The sequence below is a fragment of the Balaenoptera musculus genome, chromosome 17, assembly GCF_009873245.2.
Source record: "Balaenoptera musculus isolate JJ_BM4_2016_0621 chromosome 17, mBalMus1.pri.v3, whole genome shotgun sequence".
NCBI classification, from domain to species: domain Eukaryota; kingdom Metazoa; phylum Chordata; class Mammalia; order Artiodactyla; family Balaenopteridae; genus Balaenoptera; species Balaenoptera musculus.
Window position 1 is genome coordinate 3,376,837 of NC_045801.1, and position 17,092 is coordinate 3,393,928.

General features: G+C 45.6%; 1 protein-coding gene across 7 annotated transcripts in view; it reads left to right on the forward strand.

Moving 5' to 3' along the window:
* TRAPPC9 (trafficking protein particle complex 9) overlaps nt 1-17,092 on the forward strand; it is a 549,215-nt gene that overhangs the window by 202,365 nt on the left and 329,758 nt on the right. For all 7 annotated transcript variants that reach the window (XM_036830233.1, XM_036830236.1, XM_036830234.1 and 4 more), the window contains one exon: nt 13,273-13,397. In XM_036830233.1, the coding sequence (XP_036686128.1) occupies nt 13,273-13,397 (125 nt within the window). The remainder of the gene's footprint in view (nt 1-13,272; nt 13,398-17,092) is intronic.

Here is a 17,092-nt window from a genome sequence, read left to right on the forward strand (position 1 = left end):
ATATGGAGTGCAGATATCTCTTTGAGATCCTTTTTTCATTTCCTTTGGATATGTACTCAGAAGTGGGATTGCTGAATGATACAGTAGTTCTATTTTTTATTTTTTGAGGAATCTCCACACTGTTTCCACAGTGACTGCACCAGTTTACATCCCCATCAACAGTGCACAAGGGTACACTTTTTTCTTTGTCTCCTCATGTTGCCTACACTTATCTCTTGTCTTTTTGAGAACAGCCATTCTAAAGTATGTGAGATGATATCTCGTTGTGGTTTTGGTTTGCATTTCCCTGATGATTAGTGATGGTTGAGCACCTTTTCATGTAGCTTTTGGCCATTTGTATGTCATCTTTGGAAAAGTATCTTACTCAGTTCCTATGCCTATTTTGAAATCAGATTTTTTTTATTGAGTTGTGTGAATTCTTTATACATTTTGATATTAATCCCTTATCAGACAGATGATTTACAAATATTTGCTCCCATTCTGTAGGTTGGCTTTTCATACTGTTGATTGTTTCTTTGGCTGTGCAGAATCATTTTAGTTCGATATAGCCCCACTTGTATTTTTGTTTCTGTTGCTCATGCTTTTGGTGTCAGACCCAAAAAATTGTTGCCAAGACCAGCATCAAGGAGCTTTTCTCCTATGTTTTCTTCCAGGAGTTTCTCAGTTTCAGGTCCTATGTTTAAGTCTTTAATCTTTTGAGTTAATTTTTGTGAATGATTTACGATAGGGGTCCAGATTTATTTTTCTGCATGTGGTTATCTAGTTTTCTCAGCACCATTTATTTAAGAGGCTGCCTTTCCGCCTTGAATATCCTTGGCTCTCTTGTCAAAGATTAGTTGACCACATATGCAGCAGTTTATTTATGGGCTCTCTATTTTCCATTGGTCTGTGTGTCTATTTTTATGCTGTTTTGATTACTATATGCTATTTTGATTACTATGGCTTTGTAGCATAATTTGAAATTGGGAGGTATTCAATATGATACCTCCAGCTTTGTCCTTTTGTCTTAGGATTGCTTTGGCTATTGGGGTCTTTGTGACTCCATACGAATTTTAGAATTGCTTTTACTATTTCTGTGAAAAATGCCATTGGAATTTTGATAGGGATTGCATTGAATCTATAGATGGCTTTGGGTAATATGGACATTTTAACAGTATTCTTCTGATCCACAAACACAAGATACTTCTCCATTTTTGTGTCTTCTTCAATTTCTTTCATCAAAGTCTTATAGTTTAGTGTTCAGTTCTTTCATTTCCTTGGTTAAATTCCTAACTATCTTATGTTTTTGATGCTATTGTAAATGGAATTGCTTTCTTTATTATGTTTCAGATATTTTGTTGTTAGTGTGTAGGAAAGCAACTGATTTCTGTATGTTAATGTTATATCCTGCAACTTTACTGAATTTATTGATTAGATCTTACAGTTTTTGGTTGAGTCTAGGATTCTATATAAGATCATATAATCTGCAAATAAAGATAATTTACTTCTTCCTCTCCGATTTGGATACCTTTTAATATCTTTTTCTTGCCTGATTGCTCTGGCTAGGATTTTCAGTACTATGTTGAATAGTGGTAAGAGTGGTCACCCTTGTCTTATTCCTGATCTTGGAGGGAAAGTTTTCAGCCTTTCACCAACTGAGTATGTTAGCTCTGGGCTTGTCATATATAGGCATTATTATGTTGAGGTATGTTCCTTCAACACCCAATTAGTTGAGGGTTTTTATCATGAAAAGATTTTGAATTTTGTCAAATGCTTTTTCTGCAGCTATCGAGATAACCATATCATTTTTATCCTTCATTCTGTTAATATGTGTGTATCACATTTATTGATTTGTGTATGTTGAACCATTCTTGCATCCCAGGGGTAAACCCCACTTAATCATGGTACATGATGCTTTTAATGTATTGTTGAATTTGATGTGCTAATATTTTGTTGAGGATTTTTGTATCTGTATTCATCAGGGATATTGATGTGTAGTTTTCTTGGAGTTTCCTTGTCTGGCTTTGGTACTGGGGTAATGCTAACCTGGGAAAATGCATTTGGGACTGTTCCTTCTTCCTTAATTTTTGGAAGAGTTTGAGAAGGATTGGCATTAATTTTTTAAACGTTTGGTAGAATTCACCTGTAAAACCATTTTAATTACCTGTTTTAATCTATAGTTTTTGAGCTAATTTTATGTGTGTATATATTAGGTACTTGTAAGTATTTGAATGGGAGTGGATATTATAGAATATTTGAAGTTATGTCATACAATTTTAAGTTATGGAAGTGTAACTAATTACTAGTATTCTGTTCTAATCAGGTAACAGGACTTAAATAATTTTTTTCTTCTGGGTTTTACAATGTGGTGTGTGGTGTAGCAAAGTTAGCAATTATGGTGTGTACTTCCCCCCACAACCCCTTCACAGATATTTATGGACTCTCTACTTTATTCCATGTACAGGCATACCTCGGAGAGACTGTGGGTTCAGTTCCACACAACCACAGTAAAGTGAATATTGCAGTAAATCGAGTCATGATTTTTTGTTTCCCAGTGCTTATAAAAGTTGTTTACACTATACTGTAGTATATTAAGTGTGCAATAGCATTATGTCTGAAAAAAGCAATGCACCTTAATTAAAAATACTTCATCGCTAAAAAATACCAAAACAGCTACAATAGTGACATCAAATATCACTGATCACAGATCACCATAACAAATATAATAATCAAAAAGTCTGAAATACTGTGAGAATTACTGAAATGTGAGACAGAGACACCAAGTGAGCAAATGCTGTTAGAAAAATGGCGCTGATGGACTTGCTTCACACAGGGTTGCCACAAACCTTCAATTTGTAAAAAGCACAGTATCTGCGAAGTACAGTGAAACGAGATGTGTCTGTACTGTACTTCTCTTGGGATTGTCCTGAGGAAAATGAGCCGCAGTCCCTGCCCTCAAGGAGCTTAGTGTCCAGTGCAGTGGTGTCCGTCAGAACCCTGTGATAGGGCAGTTCCTGTTCTGAGCCGTCCAGTAGGGTAATCATGGGTCACTTGTGGCTTTGATCACTTGTGATGTGGATGGTGCATCTAAAGATCTCAAGTATTATTTGATTTTAATTACTTTAAAGGCGCACTGTCTTGCGGCCACTCTGTTAGACCATGCAAGTCTAGTGGGAGAGATGGGCAATTTAATAATTGATAAAATAAGTGAAATGAATTTTTCCACAAATAAATGAAAAAGTGCAACTTTGCTAAGTGCTGGGTCGGAGAGGTACATGATGCTATGACTGTATCACAGGGAGTGGGGGAGGGCTTGTCTTTGGAGGTAAAATTTACAGAATGAGCGGGACCTTAGAGGATGAAAGAGGGAGGGGTGGGGAAATTAGTTTTTCATGCATGTGTAGAAACTGTGGCAGAAAGCAAGTTCCGGGAACTTACTTTTTGAAAAGTGTGTGTGTGAGAGAGAGAGACAGAGAGAGAGAGAGAGAGAGAGAGAGAGAGAGAGAGAGATTGAGAGAGAGAGATTGAGAGAGAGAGATTGAGAGAGATAGAGAGAGAGAGAGATAGAGATTGAGAGAGATTGAGAGAGAGATAGAGAGAGAGAGAGAGAGGTTGAGAGAGAGAGAGATTGAGAGAGAGAGAGAGAGAGATTGAGAGAGAGAGAGAGATTGAGAGAGAGAGATTGAGATTCTGACAGTTATTCCTTAAGAGAGTTTGCCCCATAAGTATCAACAACGAATTTGTTGGGGAGGAAAGGTTTTGGGGGATGATGCTGGCGTGAACTTTTTCTTTAGATAATTCCTAAAATTAGTGTTCTGACTTAAAACTGTCAGCTCTGTGATTTCTGTGATTTGGCTGACGCTTTAATGAAGAAATAATGACTTTCCCAGTCTTTTAGGGATGTGCATTGCTTGAGCACAGCTGTGAAGAGGGTTCAGACATTCAGACTGTACTTTGAATTTCTTGTTTCTAAAAGAACAAGCATGTGTCATTACTTGGCCTGGGACCATCGCTCTCCCTTTGTTATCTTGTGGAAAAGGCATCCTATTTCCAGTTTCAAATTGGCAGTACTCTGGTTTTGTTTTCCTGAGTTTATCCTAAAATAACATATGCTAATTGAGCTATTTCTGTGGCTTTCTTTGGAGAGTTGATGTTCATTTATTTGTGTTTCTCTTTAAGTAGAGATGGAATACTACATGTAAACAAGATATAAAAGATGTGTAAGATCCAGAGTGGAAACGTGAGAGCAGCATTTATCAGCGCCGCTGGGACCTTTCCTGTTGACCAGTGATCAGTCTTTCCCAAGGCTGGGGGCGGACGGGGGGCAGGGCCAGGGCTTTTGTCTCCAGGTCCAGTGCTCCTTTAAGCAAATCAGTTCTGGACAGGCAAAGGGAGCACATCTGGGATTTGAACACATGTCCTCACGTCTCTTTTGTTAAAAAATTTTTTATTTAAGTATAGTTGACTTACAATGTTGTTAATTTCTGCTGTACAGCAAGGTGATTCAGTTATACATACATATACATATATATATTCTTTTTCATGTTCTTTATCATGGTTTATCACAGGATATTGATTATAGTTCCCTATGCTCTACAGTTTGTCCTCAAGTATCTTAATCCTTCACTTCCTTTGAAGATTTCCAAAGAAAAGAAGGTGCCACTTTTGGGCTCCCATTTCAGGGCTCTGTCGCTAGGGTTCCCTGAGATCCTTCGGCCAAGTGTCACCTGCTTCGGTTTCACTTGCTTCTTTTTTTCTTTTTCTTTTCTTTTTTTTTAACATCTTTATTGGCGTATAATTGCTTTACAATGGTGTGTTAGTTTCTGCTTTATAACAAAGTGAATCAGTTATACATATACATATGTTCCCATATCTCTTCCTGCTTCTTTTTTTCTTAACCATCTTTAGAGGGGGAGAAACTCAGTAATGTCCTGAAGCTAAGAGGACTGTCAGATGGTTTAAAAGTCCACCATAGTTGGCTTCCTGTGTGGCCAGTGACTCAAGTGGTATCACTTTTCAGCAAAGGTGATCATCAGCAACAGGCTCCCAAACAAGATCTCATTGGAAACTGGCTCCTGTAGCACGTTGTACACCTTGTCTGCTGTGAAGAAGTATGGATTTCACACTTAGCCTTGGAGGTGACAGCTGGACGTTACTGTGAGAAAGTGTGCCTTGTACGCACAGCATTGTGGAACTAGACCTTTGTTTCTTCTCTTACCTGGGACACCAGAGGAGATCCTACTCTCAGATTTTAGGGCTGCAACTTCAAAACACTTTGTCTGTGTGATGCTGCCTTATTCATAGCATAGGCTTCATGGCAGAATTTCATTCTTCTTTATGACTGACTAATATTCCATTGTGTATATGCACCACATCTTCTTTATCCATTTGTCTGTTGATGGGCACTTGGGTTACTTCCATGTCTTGGCTGTTGTGAGTAGCACTGCTTAAGAACATCGGGGTGCATGTATCTTTTTGAATTAGTGTTTTCTTGTCTTCTGGATATATACCCAGGAGAGTGGAATTGCTGGATCATATGGTAGCTATATTTTTAGGTTTTTGAGGAACCTTGTACTGTTTTCCATAGTGATTGCACCAATTTACACTCCCACCAACAGTGTATGAGGCTTCCTTTTCTTGTTGAGTTCCTTTAGTGAGGATGTGTTGGTGGTAAGTTTGCTCAGCTTTTGTTCTGAAATGTCTTTACGTCAGCAGTTATTTCTAAGAATAGGAAGTTCTGCTGTGTACATAATTCTAGATTAGCAGTTAAATTTTCTTAAATACTTTGAAGATGAATTCATACTGTCTAATGGCTTCCATTGCTGTTGAAGTTAGCTGTTGGTGTAATTATTGTTCCTTTGGATACAATCTCCATTTTTCTTTTTTTTTCCCCCCCTAAGTGTTTATATCCTTTAATTAAAAAAAAAAATTGATACAATTCACATACCGTAAATTCACCCATTTAAAGTGTACAATTTAGTAACTTTTAGTATATTCAGAGTTGTGCAGTCAACCAAAATCAAAACATTTTTATCATCCCCAAAAGAAACCCCAAACCCATTAGGAGCCATTCACCATGCTCCCCTCCCCTGGTAACTGGAAACCTACTTTCTGTCTCTATGGGTTTACCGATTCTGAGCATTTCGTATAAATGGAATCATACAGTCTGTGGCCTTTTGTGTCTGGCGGCTGCTGCTTAGCATGAGGTTTCAGGGGTCGTCGACGTTGCAGCCTGTGTCAGCCCCTCATTCCTTTTTTTTTTTTTTTTTGTAATTATTATTATTTTTTAACATCTTTATTGGAGTATAATCGCTTTACAATGGTGTGTTAGTTTCTGCTTTATAACAACGTGAATCAGTTATACGTATACATATGTCCCCATATCTCTTCCCTCTTGCGTCTCCCTCCCTCCTCATTCCTTTTTGAGGATGAGTAATAATATTCTGTCGTATGGACAGACTGTTTTTTATTTATCGGTTCGTCAGTTGATGGATCTTTGAATTGTTTCCATTCTGGCTGCTATGATTAATGCTATTATGAGCATCTGTGTACACGTTTTTGTGTGGACATGTCCCTGTATGTTTTTTTTTTTAGAATTGTATTTATTTTTTATACAGCAGGTTCTTATTAGTTATCTATTTTACACATATTAGTGTATATATATCAATCCCCTGTATGTTTTCAAAAAGATCTTTTTCTTATTTTTCGATATTCTGCAGGTTTACTGTGTCATTTCTAGGTTTGCGTTTCTTTTTATTGGTCCGTTGAGCTTTTTTGTGCTTTTTGAATTTGAGGATTCACATTCTTCCATTATGAAAAATGTTCAGTCTGTCTCTCTTCAGATACCAAGTTTCCCCAGTTTACTCTCACCTGCTTCCCTAACTCCTGTTCACCTGTGCAGCCTCTCACTCTTCCATGGCCTCTCATGTTCTTTCACATTCCTCATCTTTCTCCATGTGCCACATTCTAGATAATTTCCACTCCTCTTTTTTCCAATTCACTAACTTTTTCTTTTTGCCTAATTTTCTGTTTGGCTCTTTAAAGAGTGTTTAAATTATCCAATTTGTTTTTCACTTCAAGAGGTGATATTTTGGGAGTTCCCTGGCGGTCCAGTGGTTAGCACTCGGCTCTTTCACTGCCGTGGCCCAGGTTCGGTCCCTGGTCGGGGAACTAAGATCCCCCAAGCCATGTGATGCTGCCAAACAAAACAAAAGACAACCAAAAAACCCCAAAAGAGGTGATATTTGTTCTTAATTTGCCTGCTCAGTTTTTGATAGGCTCCTCTTCCTTATTTATTCCTTTGAATTCCTTTTTCTTGTTTGCAAGCATATTAACAGCTCATTAATAACTTTCTTGGAAAACCAAATATACACTTAGCGTATGACCCAGCCAACTTATTCCTGGATATTGAACCAGGAGAACTGACAGCATATGTCCATACAATGACTTGTACACAGATGTTCAGAGTAGCTTTATTTGTAATAACCAGAAACAACCTAAGTGTTCATCAGTAGGTGAGTGGAAAAACAAATTGTGTTATATCCACTCACTGGAATACTATTGAACGACAGAAAGGAGTGAACTATTGATATGCACAATAACTCAGGATGATTCCGAGATAAGTATGCTGAGTGAAAGAAGCCTGACAGAGAAGAGTAGATTAACGTACAATATGTATAATGTATAATGTGTTAACTTCTGGGAAACGCACCCTCATGTCTGGTGCCAGCAGTGGGTATCTGGCCAGGAGGGTGGCAGTGAGGATGTGCGAGGATGCACGGGGAACCTGGCAGTAGGTGGATATGTTCACCGTCTCAATTGTGTTGCTTGTTTTAGGAATGTCAGAACTCCTCCAGTTGTACAGTTGAAACATCTGCAGGTTATGATATGCTAATTGTGTCTCTGTAACGATGTTAAAATGAGAAGCCCTGGTACTGGGTGAGGGTGCCTGGAATGAGAATGCGCGGAGGAGGAAGAGGCTGCAGACATCCCGGGAGGCCGTTCGTGGGGCGAGAGCAGTGAGGGACCGATTGGGCCCCGCAGGAGGGGCGCTGCTCCCCCGACTTTAGCAGGAGGGAAGGCCAGGGGGATGGAGGGAGGGCTGTTTCCGTTTGAATGGTATATGAAGGCCACTGTTTCTACATGAATTATTTTTTCTTCCTAAGCATATCCCAAAGTTTCTGAATGAATAAACACACCACTTTCTCTATGGAAATTGAGGATGAGTATTGTCTAATTTCTGAGCCAAATGCTTCTACTTCTTTGGTTTTCTTGAGGATATGTTATGATAACCAGATGGGCTCTTTGGCACCCACGGACTTCATGAATAATTGGAAAAGCATCTTCAAAATATATTCTACCTGGAACAGCATACCCTGACAAACTCCCACGGGGCGATGGTTGTCTCCTTTGGCCTTTGTAAATGTATTTTATTCCAGTTTAGTTTATTTCATATACCTGTCACCAGTGAGAAAAGTGTGTATTCAGCCTTCAGCATTTGTGTCTCTTTTGAAAGTGCACAAAAATGGACACATTTCTGGAGTGGCCGCCTCACCGGAGACGGTTGCTAAGCCATTGTGAGGGGCCTCGTGGTAGGTTTCGTGGGATGGTGCACCGCAGAGCAGCCTGGCTGGGGAGGTTTCGTAAGCTCACGTTAGGGCTGAAGCATGTTGTTTGTGCCGGTTTTGCTGGGTCATCACACATCCGACAGTCCTGACTTCTAGTTCTGGCTGTGCCTCTGATGAACTACTAAGTTACTTACCTTCTCGGGATCTCAGCTTCCTCGTCTATAGAACTGATAAAACCATGCCCACCTGGCAGGGTGTGAGGAGCAGTTATATGACATGTCCTAAGTGCCCAGTGCTATGCTGAGCACGCAGTAAACACTCAGCCTCCAGCCCTTCTTAGTTGCAGTATTTTTATTGCGACTGTGCTTTTTCTTCCCCACCACACACATCCCACTTTCAGCTGTCATTTCTACCAGTTGTCACCGTGGCTGTGATAAAGCTGACTTCGAGAGACAAGTACTATTTTAGCATATAAAATTGTATTTCTGAATTGCCCACAGAGATGCTCTTAATAGAAAAATTGAGCACTATAAACAGCGACTGTGAAATTCTCTCTAAAAGCTCACTTTGATTCATGATGATTTACCAGGCTCATCCCATTCTTAAATACCCTCTGTCCTCATAAATCCACTCAACTCTGCGGTCTTCCTACGAGGCTGCCTTCGTCTGTCTGTAACTTTTTTGGTCTTGTCTTCCTATTCCTTGTCATCCCAATCTGTTCTCTGTTCTATTTGCGGCAGCCTGTGTTGGCAGGAAAATTGGCCGAAATGGTTGAACAGAATTTGCTGTCCTCCACCCGCCCAGCTGGGAGCGGCCCCTTCCCTGCTCGCTCCATTGGCTCCGTCCAGCCTCTCGCCACCCTGTGCGGCGGCCTCCTCCTCTCCAGCCCTGTCCCTGTGTGGCTGCATGCTCCTCTTCCGGCCTTCCCAAGGCCGGCTTCTCCCTCCCATCCCTCTGTCTCCCATGGGGACAGAGCTGCTGATCTTCTGTCCCCATGTATAATTTATACATAGCTTGTCTTTTCCATTCTCAATTGGATTAGGGGGCAGAATTCTTTAATCTATAAAGAAGCCGGAGAGTAGCTGTTTTAGTATATTTTTTTTTTCCTGAGCTTGAAGATTGCAGGTTTCTGAGGTTTCTTTGAGGCTTTGAAGTCGTTGTCAGAAAAGGAGGCAAATTTCAGATGTAATTTTTAGCCTTTTTGGCTAAGTGCCCACATCCTAGATCCCCCCCAGTTCCAAGACATTGCAGATTTGTACTTTTCACTGATTCCCTTGAGCTGGTCCCCATTTTAGAGTCAAGAAAACTGAAGTCACAGGGTTGTGTGACTCACTCACTCTTGCAGTGTGGTGGGAAGGATGGCTGCAGGAAGGCCCAAACCTGTATCTTTAGAACATATGATTCAAAGGAAGATCCACCCCACTCGCCCCGCCCTTCGTAGACCAAATCTCAGAAAGACTCCGCGAGACCCTTCTGGGGTCTCATGTTCGTCCTGTGGATCAACCACTGTTGATGGGACATTTCCATCTCTCACCACGGCTGGATTAGAGCCACCCCTGATCCCACCAGAACAACCTGGGGTGGAGAAGGAAGGAGCTGTTCCGCAAGGAAGGAGGACAGACCAACCGCTGCTCAGGACATTTCCCACTACAGCCCCGAGCCTCTGGACCCCTGCAGAAAGGAGGCCTGGAGCACTGTTACAAGTGTGAAACAGGATCAGTATTTCCAAGGCAGAAAAGGACCTCAGGCCTTTGGGAGCTAGCAGCATTTGCGTAATATGCTAATGACGGAAACTTTCTCTAGGGAAGAGTGAAGTACGCTGTACTCCAGGCTGTGCGTGGGGGAACGAGAGATGGCATTTAAAATCCGTTGGGCACCTGCCTTAACTCAGCAGGGGTGACCTTGGGGCTCACTTACAGGCTCCACGTGACCTAGTTTCTAGCTGAAGAGTGTGGAGTTTGTGTTTTGCAAATGTCTGTGTTCATAATACTAGTTCCCTCACAGCAGGTACTGTGGTGTAGTGGAGAGGTTTTACAGATTATGCCCATGATGCTGGGAGAATGAGAGAAGGGAGAGAAAAACCCATTCAAATCTCACAGCTTTGGACTGACTTTCGCAAATGGGTCTTTGCACAGGACACATGATGAAATTTTAGTTAACCATGAATTGAGTTGATTATTGAATGTGACTTTGGTATGATGGAGTTTTCGTTGACCATGGTGTGTAAACTACCAAATTTGACCCTGTGATTTATTCATTTACTTAACGTTTACTGTGGGTTTATGATTTGCTAGAGCCTGTGCCAGCTGCTGTGGGGGGGGTGTATGAGAAGGATATTGATAAGAATTCTGCCCTCAATGAGTTTATAGTCATGTAAGGAATCTGGGACATGCATATAGGTTGCTATAATAACAATAGCTGTTTTTGCCGAATGTTTGCCAGGTACCAGGTCTTGTGACAAACACTTTATGTGCCCTGACCCGTCTGAGTCCCCACCATGGCCCTGCCTCGCAGCCTGTCTTCCTGGATACGGGGCCAGCTGTAGTGAGCGCGGGTCTCAGTGTAGACGAGGTGCCTGGACTCGGAGGAAGGAGTATTTCCAGGCAGGGCGGCTGCATGGTGAAGAATTGGGGATATTAGTATCCACAAAGGTGGTTGTCAGAGGTGCACAAAGGTGAGAAGACACAGGACAGAGTAGGGGCGACAGGGAATGTGTTTTGGCAGGAGAACTGCCTGAATCTGGTTGCAGGTACTGACCTGATTCACAGTTGGGTGCTGGTCCCTGGGCGGCCGCTTTATTTCCAGTCTATCCTTCACTTAGTGTGTCGTCCTTTCGGGTCCCACCCAAAGCCTCTAGGGCTTACCATCCACTCTTTAGGGGACACAGAATGTCACTGTTTTCCCACCTGAGTGTGAAAGGCTCTGCTCAGGTTCTCAGCCTCTTGGTCAGTTCTTCAGGGAGCTACAGGCACCTCTGGGGAAGTTTAATGCCAGGCCTGTGTCCCTGTATTTCCTTCTTCTGCCAGATCGTGGTCCTGGAGTTCTTCCCTGCCCTGTTAGCCCTCCAGTACCTTGTCTGCGTTCTCGAGTTGTTCTCAGCGGCTGGGTTGGTCTGAATTGTCTACCTGCTGTTATGAGAAGTAGGAGCTCCTGAAGTGCATTCGGTAACTATTCAGTGTGAGCTGCTCGTGGGCTGTTGGGGGTTTGTACTCACCTGCTTGCCTGTTGGATGATGCGTTGGCACCTGGTTTACTTGTAACTGAGTTTTGGTGTTGCGCTCTGCTGCTTGGTTGACTTTCTCTTGGGATTCTGAAGGATGCATAAACTGTCCTCTAGCCACCATCTGGAATTGTATTTTGGGTTTGCATTTTCTCTGCTTAATGCAAGTCATTTAAAAATTAACTTTTGAGACTTCCCTGGTGGTGCAGTAGATAAGAATCTGCCTGCCAATGCAGGAGATAACGGGTTCGAGCCCTGGTCCGGGAAGACCCCACATGCCGCAGAGCAACTAAGCCCGTGCACCACAACTACTGAGCCTGTGCTCTAGAGCCCGCGTGCCACAACTACTGAAGCCCGTACGCCTAGAACCCGTGCTCTGCAACAAGAGAAGCCACCGCAATGAGAAGCCTGCGCACCGCAATGAAGACTAGCCCCCACTCGACGCAACTAGAGAAAGCCCACGTGCAGCAACGAAGACCCAACGCAGCCAAAAATAAATAAATAAAGAAATAAACAAACAAACAAATAAATAAAATTAACTTTTCATGGCGATGTTCCTAACAAATGTTTCTTCATAATTGGTGGGCACCTCCATCTAATTTAGAAGTGGTTCTAGTTGATAATTGAGTCAGTTTCTTTTGGGGTGCAGAAGATACTTTCTTACACTGTTGTCAGCAGTTTTTACGGTCTGAAAATGCATTTTTCTTCAACCTCATGCAGCCATTGTGCTGTGCAAAGGGCCCTTGAGTAACAGGAGGCCTCCTGGGAGGGGCGTGACCTGATTTACATTTCTGTGGATGGAAACGAGCCAGAGCGGCATGGGGGGGGGGCAGCCAGGAAGCCTTGTTCTTAGTCCTGGAGGGGCTGATGGCAACCAGACCAGGCTGGTGGCCTTGAAAGCCATTTCTGGAAATACTCTGAGAGCTAACAAGAGTTCCTTTTGGATTGGATGTGGGGTGTGATATAAAGGACTTAAGGAGGAGTCCTGGATTAGACTGACAGGTAAGATCACCAAGTAAGAAAAAGAATAGGTGGCAGTGAGTACTCTACAGAGGTTTACATGTCCTGTGACACAGTAGTGGCCTCCTGAAATTGGAAGAGGAATGGGCTTTTAGACGAAGCTCAAGTGGCACGGTGAAGCCACCGCGTGAACGGAGGCTGAGGGCGCAGCTCGTGCAAAGGCTGGAAGGTAAAGGCGGCTTGGCGCTGTCTGAGCACAGGAAGCTGGGGGCTGGTGCAGGTGGCGTGGTGCTGCGGCTGTGCCTCCTGACAGATGGTAGGCACCTGGTGTCTTTCAGAGATGGTACGTCCTCAACTTTGCTCTGTGGTAGGTGTGACTCTGCGTTCGCGGGAGATTCACCGGGCGGTTGTAGTTAACACGAGCTAGAGTAGTGAGCACAAACGGGAGCATTACTCCAGATACTAGTGGTTTTTGCATAAAATCTCCTACATTAAAAAAAAAAAATCCGGTTAACTTCTCACTTACAATTTTATTCTCGTCTTTCAGACAGCATCAGTGTGAGTGGCTTTCCGCTGTGCAGCCCCTTCCGCCAGGTCGTGAGGCCCCGGGTGGAGAGCAAGCCCGTGAACCCAGCTGAGGGCAGCCGGCCTGGGGACCTGGGTCACGTGAAGGTGAGTCGGCCCCCACGGGGCAGCCCGCCAAGGGGCTTGGCGCTCTGGGTTTCTTCCGAGCCTTTCGGAGGCAGAGTTCTGAGTATTTTTCAGAAAGGCAAGGAAGCGTATTTGATAACAGATCTGTGTTTGTGGAAAGCTGGTTTCTCAGTATTTCTCCTTCTGTGTGAGGTTCGGGAAGCAGTTACACTGAAGCTTGAGTGCCTCGTGTGGTGGTGGACTCTTAATTTCCTGAAGTTTCGGGAATTTGTGGGTTGAATCTAGGACTGTACTGATGAAAGTAGAACGTCGCCTGCTTTTTTCTTGTTCATTTAAAAAATGTATCTATCGCATCATTATTCTCAGTGCAGATGTTTATCCCGTAAACTTTCCTTAATCCTTAGGCGACTCGTTCCACTTGTTGGGTTATGAGCACCAAGGCAGCCGGAATAAACACACAAGTAACGAGTGAGTGTTGGTGCCCAGGTGCCTTGGGCCGGAGCCGGGGCGGAGACGAGCTGCCTCCTCCGAGCGCGAGGGGAGTCGGGGCCGGGCTCTCGGTCATCAGCGACTCGCCGGCACCTGGAGAGCTTGGCTGGGACGCGCCTGCCCAGGGAGCGTGTGTAGAGCGAGGGGTCGAGAGGTCTCAGCAGCTGTGACTGGGGAGCAGGCAGCAAAGTCGCCAGAAATGACGTCAGTAGGCGTGTGTTCGGGCCCAGCCTTTTGGGGCACTGCTTACATTCTTGGCGTCTAACAGGGTCACTGACTGATTAGACCCGTCAGAAGAGCTTGGCCAAACTGGCTGTGAGGCAGCGGGACAACAAATTGTGAGCCATCGGGGCTGCGCTTGACGAAAACGAGATGACGGTGGAAGGACCTGGACGCCGTCTGCCGTGAGGCCGTGGCGGAGGGAACGCGCCAACCTGGGCTGACAGAGGTCGCGTCCGTGGGTTGAAGTGCTAAGGAGCTGGGTTTCGGGGGAGAGTCTTCTCCACTGAGGGCCCTGCGGGGAAGAGGAAGGTGGCGTAGCTGGGAGTCTCCGTCACTCAGATACAGAAGCTTGGAGGCTGTGCGTCAGGGCTGTAGTGTTGGCCAAGGGCCCTGGGATGTGGAAGAAGAGTCCCACCGGCGGGAGCGAAGGCATAGAGGTTCCGCAAGCATAGATGCTGTTGGGGTGGATTGTTGGCAGGGAGCCATGGAGGAGAAGCTGGGAAAGGGACTTCCTCCCAGGCCCCGGATGTCACTTCCCTGCCGTCTCAGGTGTTCCTCCTCCCGGGTCAGGCCCCTCAGCATCGTTATCTTTGCCTCTGCAGTTGGCCTTGTGGCCTCCCCCTCTCCGTCTGCTGTTGATGGCAGCTGTGGCACGATTTTCTGTTTATTTATTTATTTAATTTATTTATTTTTGGCTGCGTTGGGTCTTCGTTGCTGTGCGTGCGCTTTCTCAAGTTGCGGTGAGCGGGGGCTACTCTTTGTTGTGGTGAGCGGGCTTCTCATTGTGGTGGCTTCTCTTTGTTGCAGAGCACGGGCTCTAGGCACGCGGGCTTCAGTAGTTGTAGCACGTGGGCTCAGTAGTTGTGGCTCGCGGGCTCTAGAGCGCAGGCTCAGTAGCTGTGGCGCACGGGCTTAGTTGCTCCGCGGCATGTGGGATCTTCCCGGACCAGGGCTCGAACCCGTGTCCCGTGCATTGACAGGGGGATTCTTTACCACTGTGCCCCCAGGGAAGCCCACGATTCTCTCTTATCCGCATCCACACACACCAGTCTCCTTTTGGAGCTGTCAGGAACGCTGTCGGGTGGATGTGCTGACCTCGCGGGAGCCTTTGTGCCGAGACGGAGTCACCCGGTTTGTCTGAGGTCTGTTGGCGAGGGGTGCAGTGAGTCCAAACCTGTGAAATGTCGCAACTCTCCCTGGTCGTCCAGATGCGTCCTCGTGGTTCAGTTGAACTTGTGCGGTTCGGCGCGGGCGTGGCGTCTGTGAGCGGCTCCTGTGCTCCTGGTGCTGTCACGTGGGAGCCTCCCTGTTTCATCAGCCTTCTCCCCAGAGCAGGGACGGCTTTCACTGGGGACGTGCCAAACCTGGAAACCTTGCTGAGGAATGGTGTAGCCATGGAAACCAGTAATTCAGTGAAGGTGGCTTCTGGGGAGCCCCTCAAGAAGTGGGAAATGATAACATGTGTTTCTTCGGATTTCCCAGAAAGATTCCTTCCCCCGTTTGGTTCGCAGCATGTCTGTCCGCATTTATGCCCGGCTTTTCTGCACACCCTGAAGAATCTTCTAGGATTGAAAACAGATTGTGTGAAGTGGGTGCACATTAGACATAATATTCCTGTAAGCTAGACTCTGCAGTATGGCCTCTCTGACCCTCAGTTTCTCCATCTGTAAAATGGAGTAATCATGCTCCCTTCATGGGGTTGTTGGGAGGCTTAAATAATAGAAGGGCTGGGCAGGGAGGAGAAACAAAGCTGATCAAATCAAGAACTGGTAACGGACTGGGACTTGATTCCTGTATTTTGAGAGAGAAATGAGACCCGGGGTGAATGAGCCCCGCTGGCTGTTACGGGGGAGCAGCCCCGGTTAGGCTGGGCACTGGGTGGCCGACCTGGAGTCTCTCGTTGACCAGTTTCTTGGCGCTGCTGAGCCAGCTCCCCAGTGACAGCAAGGCTCGGCCCTGCCTTCTGAGTTGATACCGTGTGCACAAAATTTGGCCGCGTGCCTGGTACGTGGCAGGGCTGCACTGAGAGCCTGCCCGGGAGGGGCTAAGCTCGGGGACCGCCTGTCCTGGGCTGGGGCTGCAGAAATGCGGACGCATGGACGGACGGGAGGCCTCTTGCCTGTTGGCTGGGCCATGTCCCGCTCAAGGCTCCCTGCAGCTTTGCCTGATGGAGGCATCCAATTTACAGCCTCCAGGGCCAGACTACCCAGAAAGATGGGGGCTGCATGGGGCCCTGTCCTACTCGGGCCTGGAGCGTAAAGCACTCAGAGAGGCTGGAGGGCCTGTCCCACAGCCAGAGCTAAATCCAGCCAGGGCCTCCGCCATGTCCGGCTGCTAAATACACCCCAGTTTCCCTCCATCGACAGCAGTGCTCTGTAAATGCATCACACCTGCTGGTAGCCTGCCGAGAAGCACTTGGAAATCCCAACAAAACCAAAGTTCACCAGGAGGCAGGGCAGCCGGGCCTGCCCTTGGGCTCTGTGCACATGTGGTTCTGGGGAGCTTGCTGGCATGTGCCCACCCTTTTCAGCAACACCTTGTCTTTAAAGACATCAGGGAACAGGCCTAACAGCCTCGGCCGTCAGGGTAACAGCTCCGTCCACGGGCACCTCCCGTGGGAACCAGTGTCATGCCGGCCACTTTCCGGATGGTGAGGGTTTGAGCTGAGGCTGTAGGTGCTTCTGCCCCTGCATGTCCTGCCATCTCCCTGCTGCTCTGACCACCTACACAGTCCATCCAGGGGCCCCAAGAGCTCTCTTAAAACACCCGAGCCCCAGTTTGATCACCTGCAGGTTGCGGAGAAAGTCCTTTCTCACAGGTTGTTAGTGAAGATCTATTGAAATAATACTTGGGCAGGTGTTTTATTAAAAAGCAATACACAAGTTGGGGAGGAGGAACGGAACTGGGGGTTGCCTGAAAGGATGAGCTGAAGGGTGTGGTGAAGGCGTCCCCTGGTTACAGAGCAGGCGGAGGCCAGGCCTCGTCTCGTCCAGGCGGTGTTGCCC